Source organism: Saccoglossus kowalevskii, chromosome 13 (genome assembly GCF_978046115.1).
Source record: "Saccoglossus kowalevskii chromosome 13, keSacKowa6.1, whole genome shotgun sequence".
NCBI classification, from domain to species: Eukaryota; Metazoa; Hemichordata; class Enteropneusta; family Harrimaniidae; genus Saccoglossus; species Saccoglossus kowalevskii.
Genome location: NC_140653.1, coordinates 9,096,066 through 9,106,344, shown reverse-complemented (window position 1 = coordinate 9,106,344; position 10,279 = coordinate 9,096,066). Strand labels below are relative to the sequence as shown.

Below are 10,279 nucleotides of genomic sequence, written 5' to 3'. Positions count from 1 at the left end.
TACAGTGATATTTGTAACGCTCGTGTTGATTGGTTCCCAGGGTCTCATGCTCATCAGCTATGATTACAAATTTATAAAATGTATAAACGTGGCACGAGAATGGCAAATACGATTAAAATATATTCATATATAGAAAAAATAAATATTGTTCACAGCATAATCTAAATTGATAGTATGGCTCGCTTGGTCAGTCAGTTTAGCCAATCAGCAAGCTCGTTACTTTGATATCAAATTACGGGTATTCCTCTCGCTCCATTGGCACATTACAGTCTGAGATACATCAAGATTTATTTATTTATTTAGTAAATCTAATGCCTTCATCTGTCTAAACGTCTATGTCTGAGCAACTGATAACCAAACAACAACATATTTAACATACTATCAGATCCTCTTGTTGTTTACAATATTATTGGGCTGTTTTAATATATATCCCAGCAAAATTCCAATAAAACACTGGTCACCAAACTTTCATATTCTTGTATTCGGTATTTTCATATTGAAATAACGATATGTAGTTATACGATTGGTACGTATTGGTAATTATCAGAAAATTCTGGTGTATACTATTTATATTTTGTATGAAATAGTACGCCAATGCGTGTAAAATTGTTTGTTTACACGAAATTCGAACAGGCGCATTTACGTGGATTCCTATTGAAATAGATCCAAACTTTCGCATTTCCCCTTGTCAATCTTTATTTGTGAAATAGACTTTGCAGTACGTTAAAAAATGAGGGATGACTTGTGTCCGAATCAATAGATTTTTTACGCTTAAAATAGTAAATATTTTTTTTTTCATTTACAATTTTTCAGCGGCTTTTCTTCTGATGTTCAAAATATTAAGTGCAAACTCAGGTAAACGCTGAAAAAGTAGATCATTTTGAGTTTTGAATAATTTGAGTTTTTAAAATTTTTCATTCGGTGGGCGCAGAAGTAGCTATAAACTAATAAAAAATGGAATTCATTTTCACTTGAATCCCAGACCTGCTTTCCAAAAAAAGCTGTAAACACGTACTTATTTTTGTGAAATTATACCCATTTTCAAGTGCATAAACTTATAATAGATACCGTATATATACACACTAAAATCACACTGTTTTCAAGTTTAGGTATGAATTCGTGAGATTCCTTTTTTACACTTTATTTATATATTTTAAAATATTCGATCCTAAACACGGTACACGCGTATATGCGTCAAATAACTAAATAACACCTCTTTTACGCGTTATTGTTTACTCCAGCTTGCGTACCATGCATGTTTTTTCTCAGAGACCCCCCTCCCTTCCTCGGTACTTGAATTTATATTGCAAAGCTCGCACGTATTTTCCTAGATACATGTACTTCAGTTTGACTTCAATACGCAAACAATGTGATGAATATCGTAGCCGAACTAATAATTGTACATGGGTTGGAATAATATAGTCGGAATAGTAGGGTTGCCAAGTATTATTTATGTTGCAAATAAAAAGTAATGTTCGGATGTCACTGATCCATATTCTTTGTCCCGGTTCCAGATTGTTGTATAGCATATTGTAGCATTTGAATTTGGCATGGCAATACGTTTTGTTCCTATGTATACAATAGATAGGATATCCCCAACATTCTCATAGCATATCATTATTTGGTGAAACGCACCTTATCTGTTGGACACACCAAACATATTCTAAAAGCAAGATGATGGACTCGTTCCAGATGTTTACATTCTCTAAAACCCCAGATTTCGGCACTATACGTCAGTATTGGTAGATCATCATATCAACAACCTTGGAGTAGGTTTTGTGCGATAGAGGGCGTAACAATGTGTTTCGCTTGTTGCGCCAATAGTTTCGTACCTGTGCACGAATGGTACAGGGGAGTACCATTCCTAGATAGTTGCTCAGACCACTAAAAAGGTGTTTAAGTGGTCTCTGATATTTGTAATATAAAACGATGTTAACCTCCAGCACGACATAAACCGAAAACAAAATAAAATGGAATACATTTTTGCGAGGTGATCAAAACATAATGAGAAAAACAGTTTTGGTGAGCCAAATTCGGTTAACAAAATTTTGCTGACAAATCAGTTCTTGTCGTAAATGGTGAGCAAAAAGAGCAAAAATTTAGCCGTTTCAAAAATTGGGGAATCTTTTCACGTATAAATGTATCAAAAACTTTGTGTTCTCAATGTAGTACAGTTTCTAACATGGCTAAGCGCCCTCCACCAATCAGATCGCCGGATTCACGATTTATATTCTCTATATAAATTGAGAAAAATTTAATAGTTAGAACATGGCTTTGTCAGTTGATCTTGATTGACTGTACAGTGCAAAAAAAAAATAACAAAAAAAATGAATAAATTGTTGCAAATTGTTGCCATGTTAGAAGCCGGTTATACAGTGACACGCCCTCTATACATGTACATGGTTTTGAAGTCGCGAGCGCGGACCTATACATAGTGGTATATACATTTCAATACCACATTTGCGACAAGAATTCAATAAGTTTTGCTCACCAAATATAATTATTAGGTCGAATGGCCACAATGTACCACTCAGGATCCGACATCCGTTCTTTTATCGGTTTCTTGGGACTAATATATGACATATTTGTTGGTCTGAATGTGCTTGGGTTGCGAGAAATGTACGTGCTTTTAACGTGGATTCATATGGAAATAGATCCAATAGATGTATGAAACACAGAACTGTCCCACAGCGCGTCTAAATATTGGCGACCATTTATAATTATAGCCGAATCGATTTCATTTCATGTAATTTCTATTTTCTCTTTTTTTATTCGTTTTACTGAATTTAGGGTAACTTTGAAGGATCCAAGCTGGCATCCGGATTCTAATACAATAGAGTCTGTATTTAATTTACACGAAACCCCAAACAAAAGCTGTTAGGACCGATAAAAATAATGTATAGATAATGGTAGTAGTCATTAGTATTTTGTCAATATAACCAGACGTTTCGGGCAATGTAGCCTTTATCAATATCTAGGATAAATCTCTATGGAGTAACTATTATGTAAAAAAGAATAAAGTACACAATGTAATGAGATATTTGCTAGTAGCACGTGTTGTATACATCGTGTGGGAACGCGCCGGATACAACGCGTTGAGGCGCTTATTGAAAAGGGCGATATAATTGTATTATTAGGCAGCTAATGAGATTTCCCGCCACATCATTTTGTCTCATGACTGCTAGCTATTATGTATGTACGAGTGCAATGTTTTTTAAACACATTTTTCTTTGACTGATTTTTTTTTTTCAATAATGTAATATGTTTAGTAGTTATATTCCTAAATCTGCAGAACACTGTGTATGTCTTCACGTCATCGTCACTATAGTAACCGTGTTCTACCAGGTGTCGCATTTACGTTCTTATTATTTTCATATCTTCCTGGTGTACTAGTAATACGGGGATTATTGCTGAAAAAATATTTTGGTTAATTATTTCCATATATTTGTCAAATTGACATCTGTTTTGAATTAAATCTAATAAAAAAAAGAGTATAATGTATGTCTGTTTTACCTATTATCATTATGTAGGGATTCAATCAGTGTATCTTTCAAATAAATCGCGCCCTCAATCGACAAATTATTTGATGTCAACATGAGGTATATGGGTGAAAACAATTTAAATGTTGTTCAAATCTATATTGTGCTTGGTTGTGTTGTCATTCGGTATTTATTATATAGTAAATGCGTCTTTTATCGACGACCATTGACCACCAATAAAACACTTTTGTCATTTACTGCGTCACAAAAGTGACTTATATTAACTTATACTCAGGAAAGTTATCTCTATTTTTTGTATTACATCATTTGTTTTTTTCTGTTCATTAATTCTATATATTGTGTGATGATTAGGTGACAGGTTTTTGGAGATGTCATAGTACCTTGTAAATCTCATTAAGCCAGCAAGTTGTGACTGGAAAACTACAATTTACTTATTGCCATCGTTGGTGGCGCTCTTCCAGGGAGACTATAAAACCATACAAATATACAACCAGTCTAAAAAGCATGTACTAAAAAACATTTTTGAAGATGGATATATAAGCATTTCCAGTAAATTTTTGTTGATTGAAAAATCATTTGACCCATGCTCATTATCAGGTTCATCCACTTTTTTTATTTTTTTTTGGACTCTGTGGACGTGAATTGCACCCTCTATAGTTTGAAACACTACAAGCTCTAATGGTCTTTTGTCTAATATTGTAATTTTTATCCAGCAAAATTAGGCTTACGAATACATCCAAATCAAGATACATTCTGTAATAATCCAGACTATTATGTGATAACAATTTTGGAAAAACTATAACCGTATTAGAAGCATGTGTGAAACAAAAATAGATTTATTGTATGCTGGATGACTTGTATTGTATAGACACACCTCTGTTATTTATGTTATCATATGCACTACTAATAAAGCAAAGGTCAAAAGGTCAAAGAGTTATCACAAACTGTAAGTACCGGTACTTTATTTTGACTTGTTTTTCTCTTTTTATGCTGAAGGGATGAATGAGTGAGAATAAAATCCAATGAAAATTGGAAAAACTAACAGCCTGTCGGCTGTGATAGCTCCGCTGTTATCAATGCACATTTCAATTAAAGAACAGAAGATATCATTAGAAAATGAACAATATGTATATTATTAAAACAATCCGACTTGCTGTTTTCAACAAAAATTCGAAACTTTTTATCAAAAATATTCATTAAAATTAGATAATTGAAGAGCAAAATCATCACGAAATGAACAAATTTGAGAGAGATCTACCTGTAGTACCTATGTAGTATATATCAAAGCAACTAGACTTGTGGTTTTTAACAAGAAGTCGAAAATATCACTTTCACCAAAAATGACAAAAATATTCATGAAAATTAGAGAATTAAAGATATCATCACGAAATGAACAAATCTGAGAGAGGTCCACATGTAGTACCTAGATATGTAATATCAAAGTAATTGGACTTTCAGTTTTTAACAAGAAGTCGAAAATATCACTTTTTACCAAAAATGAAAAAAATATTCATCAAAATTAGAGAATTTAAGATATCATCACGAAATGAACAAATCTGAGAGAGGTCCACACAAGGTACCTACATACCAAGTATCAAAGCATTCAGGCTAGAGGTTTTCAAGAAGAAGTCGAAAATAGCATTTTTGACCAAAAATATTCGCTATAAATAAGACAATTGAAGATATCCACACGAAATAAACAAATCTGAGAGAGAACCACCCAAGGTACCTTCCTAGAAAGTTTTACTGCTATACAGTTTGTGGTTTTTAAAAAGAAGTCGAAAATGTAAAGTTGACGACGGCAATGACGACAGACAATCAATAATACTATAAGCTCCGCTCGACTTTGTCGACAGCAGAGCTAAAAACGACAATAATTACTAAAAATGCAATAAAAAATAATTTAATCAAATGAGAGAATAATAAAAAATATTACAAAAACTAAACATTATGAAATCTGCGTTTGCATATATTAAATAATAAAAAAATAAGTCAATGTAAATAGCAAACACATGACAATTTTGTTCTGTTCATTTATAAAAGAACTGTAACCACTTCTTGTACGCATGTGCACATCTATATTGACTTGGGTAATCAGATGGGTAAACAGATTTCAAACATTTCTCTATAAACTCAATCTCACTGGCAATCATTTCTTGAACACCTAATTGCACTTTACACGATTCATCAGCACGAAATTTCTTCTCACACGGATTGGTAGGAAAGCTGTCCTCTTCTTGGTTATCAGTGATATCAAATACAAGACAAGCCGCTTGCCGTGTTGACTTTATGTCATCCCCAGTTTGTTTGGGTGTATGAACGCTATTTTCATACTTTCCATTGGTTTGTTTTGGCGTTTGTAAATGATGCCACATATGGAAGACAAATCTCCTGTAAAACAAACAGTGTTTGTTGTGTAAGTGTTATTTATAAAATTTAATTGATGGGCAAGCTTTCCATGTCATATAGCACACACCAAAATAACCTGGTCAGGAAAACCTATAAATCTCCCAGTTTTTCTGATTGGTTTATTTTGGCACCCAATGTAAACCCATTCAACCCTTTCAACAGGTTATCTGAATTATTTTGGCATCCAATGTAAACTTATTCAACCCTTTCAACAGGTTATCTTAATTATTTTGGCACCTACTGTTAACCCATTCAACCCTTTCAACAGGTTATCTGAATTATTTTTGGCACCCAATATAAACCCATTCAACCCTTTCAATGAGTTATCTGAATTATTTTTGCCACCCAATATAAACTCATTCCACCCTTTCAACAGGTTATCTGAATTACTTTGGCATCCAATGTAAACTTATTCAACCCTTTCAACAAGTTATCTGAATTATTTTGGCACCTACTGTTAACCCATTCAACCGTTTCAACAGGTTATCTGAATTACTTTGGCACCCAACGTAAACCCATTCAACCCTTTCAACAGGTTATCTGAATTACTTTGGCACCCAATATAAACCCATTCAACCCTTTCAACAGGTTATCTGAAATATTTTGACAGCCAATGTAAACCCATTCAACCTTTTCAATGGGTTATCTGAATTATTTTGGCACCCAATATAAACCTATTCAACCCTTTCAACAGGTTATCTGAATTACTTTGGCACCCAACATAAACCCATTCAACCCTTTCAACAGGTTATCCGAATTATTTTGGCACCCAACGTAAACACATTCAACCCTTTTAACAGGTTATCTGAATTATTTTGGCATCTAATATAAACCTATTCAATCCTTTCAACAGGTTATCTGAATTTATTTGGCACCCAACATAAACCCATTCAACCCTTTCAACAGGTTATCTGAATCTCCAGAAATCATCATCAGGAATTGAATCTCACTTTTACTGTCCTGATAGCCAGCATTCTATGCACTTTCTTAGGTCTCAGAGACCTCTACAACAAATGCATAATTCATCCAAAGTAACGGATGTTCCTAAACTTGATTGAAAATGCTGCCATCAACAGCATTTTAAACACACGATTTGCATGGTCTTAATGCAAGTTATATGTGGTTCAATTACGTCAGTAACACTGCAGGCTCATTCTAAGTTGTACATGACACACACTGTCAACAGCTCATGTTTCGACAAATTTACACAAAGTGACTACACATTTCCATGAGTTAGTGGAAAGTTACTTGCAAAAACTTGGTGTTATATCGAATGAATACTTGGAAGCTTATCTTAGTCTAAATGGTCAATAATTATGACATTACTCTGACTGTGGATACGTACTCACCTATGATACCATATTGATTCATGTCCGGGGTAATTGTCAATTAAATCGCTGATAAGAAGTAGTTCTTGTTGTAAAATACTATCCAAGCCACGCTGATTGAGTTTACCAATTTGCTGGATTAGGAACTGTCGATAGTGGAAGCCGCTGTGATCAGATATGTGCATAGAGACCAGTGTAACAGTCTTACTCAATTCAGATGAGATGGTCTGGAATAGACAGAAGTAATCATAGTAACCATATGCTATCCTGACAATAATAAACATATCTTCCTGTGAAGCTAAAGTCAACTTTTGTCACCTTTAACAAAATAAACCCACATCATGCTTTCCACAATATATTTTGTAATGATGATCAAGATCTGTAAACAACAGAAAATTATGAACGTTTGGTCCAAAATTAACAAAAAATTGATAGGAAAATAATTAAATATCAGCCAAATGTTGTACCAAAATGTTGGATGGAAAAATTATGGGTAAGTATTTTGAATTAGCACTAGTATGACTGATAACAAGTGGGCATATAGGGCACTGCATTTGTCTGAATGTAAACTGCTTCCTTAGCAACATTATTTGAAAATTGGAAGTCATGAGCGACCATTTTGTATTCTAAATAGAGGCAATAGGTAATGATACACTAGACGTATTAATATTTTATGAGATGGCTGTAACGTCAATACTGACCCTGCCATCACATACTGCCAGGTTTTGAAGCACCCATATACGATGAGACCATGCACTGTAGTTGTTACTGTAATGTTCGGCAGCCAGAGTGCACACTTTGAATTCGTTCTCCACTATACTATCACTTATCACCACGTCTTCCTTACCACGGTGATTACCGACAACATGTCTACCATTCTCATCATGATTTCTAGCACTGTCCTTCGCATCTATCATATCCTTTGTTTCTTGGAGACGCTGACGTAGCTGCACCAACAACCATTTTCTGTGTGCAAAGGTTTCAGGGCTCTTCGGTTGTCTTGTGAATATCAGGCCATTGAACTTTAAATCTGCTGCAATATCTAATTTATGAGAACAAACCAGCTCTTTCCTAAAAATTTGAAAGTATCAAAGATCATAAAAAAAAACAAATTTTAGATCTATGTGTTCAGTGGTTTTGAAGAAGAAGATTTTTTGCCATTTTTTGGGGGAAAAAAGTCAAATAACCACTAATGAATTTATTTGTGAAATAGGTAGCATCAATAATGCTACTACGAAAAATTCAGAATGCCCATGCCCTCAGAAAGGTTTCAAAATGTCCACTTTCTGTTTAACTTCAATCCAAGATGGCTGCTAAATCAACCAATCTAAATTGTAAAAATTAGGTGCACCCATTCTCATAGTCCCTAATGTGCTTCAGAAGTTTATGGGCAAAAATATCCATGTTATAGGACAACAGAGAAACAGTGGAAGGAGAAGGAAAAGCTGAACAAAAACAATATGGTCCAAACAGACTGAAAATAATATTTTTTTTTTAATTAGCGCTAGTAATGGAATCTTGACTGTGGATATTTTACCTCATATTCCAAACTGTGTAACATTCTGGGTTAATTATTAACACCGCTCTAGTGCATCCAATCAGATCGCTCGGCACTATAAATAATAGGAGAAAACAGAAATTAATGACATTTCAGGATCCTAGTCTCAATGAGGGATGAGAAAACTAAGAATAACAATTATAATTTTTTTAAATATTATGTGTTTATTTCCTCATAACTACATCACTATGATCAAGAAAGTAATTTGTTAAATTAATTAATTAATTTGTTAACTATCGGTATATATGTGACCACAGAAAAAAATTATAAAAATGTTTTGATGGCAATAATATTTTCCGTTGAAATTTTGGTGAACATTTTGCACTTGTTGTCTGTATTTTATCATCATTTTTTTGTCAACTTTGAATCAAATGGCCATAATTTCCAAATGGCTACAGGTCTTGATAGAAATTGTTGAAAAAAAATATGAAAAATTGTATACTGTGAAATGTGACAAAAGTTGTCTTTCAGGTTCAAGCTGATTTTTCAACTTACCCAATCGAACTGTTTTCTCCCTGGCTTGGAGCAGTTCATTGTAAGCATACTGGTATAGTAGTGAAATACACCATGATTCTAAACCAAGTTTATGCTCTTGTAAAATTATAGGACTTCTATTCTGCAAAGCCTCCGGACAAGGAATAAAACCAACTTCATCTCTGTGACAATGGAAATGAAATGAAATAAGTTATTTGTTCATACACAAAATAGAGTAAAAGCAGTATCAGACGCTGCTCACAATTTGTCTAGGTTATTGACAGTCACAACTTGCATGAATTCACAAAGATTTTATTTTGTACCAAAAGCCAGAGAGTTAAAGTAATTTTTTTTTCATGAAAACATCTGAAAATTTGTGTGTGCAGTTGAAGAAGCATGCATCTAAAATTGAACTGAAACTTTACCATAATTAATGGCTTTTTATTTGCTACTAAGGGATCTAGCACTCATGGATGTAGATGAATTAGAAAAAGGGACACACCCCCTTTTAATGATCAGCCAGATCAGTACGAGTAGACAACACACATTGCTGCAATTTCTTTTCAGAACACGTGGAATTAGTATAGATGTTAGTTCCCAGCACGTTACCTTGAATCGATACAAATGAATACACCTGCTCGTAAATATCAATATAATTACGTATACAAATCAAGACCGGGTCAACGCACTTTCTCCGATCGTCTTTCGGATAAAAATGGGTTTATACTGAGCTTTAAACTATTAGATTTTGATATTTCAGCTCGCGAATAACCTTCACAGTGAAATGTATTTTGAATCACTTCACATACAAGAACTTACATGGATGGATCCCGAGTAAACGCCAGGCTTAGATCAGACAGGATCCTTCGACCCCTTTCATCGTCAGCCATTTTAAAAAGTTACACGAGACTTGGGCGAGAGTTGGAGTTATTTATATTTTATGGAAATAAGAGTAAGCAGTAATACCGCCTGCGAAGTTCTGAAATATATTAAATACTAATGCATTGCCA

At 33.9% G+C, this 10,279-nt stretch overlaps 1 protein-coding gene across 1 annotated transcript; it reads right to left on the bottom strand.

Moving 5' to 3' along the window:
• Positions 1–5,387: 5,387 nt before the first annotated feature.
• Positions 5,388–10,159, bottom strand: LOC100368556 (protein prenyltransferase alpha subunit repeat-containing protein 1-like). Its single transcript, XM_002731169.2, has 6 exons — positions 10,089–10,159; positions 9,291–9,451; positions 8,775–8,850; positions 7,939–8,308; positions 7,259–7,464; positions 5,388–5,891 (listed from the first exon to the last, which is right to left on the bottom strand). The coding sequence occupies exons 1-6, from the start codon at positions 10,157–10,159 to the stop codon at positions 5,531–5,533; spliced, it is 1,245 nt and encodes a 414-aa protein (XP_002731215.1). The 3' UTR covers positions 5,388–5,530.
• Between the last annotated feature and the right edge of the window lie 120 nt (positions 10,160–10,279).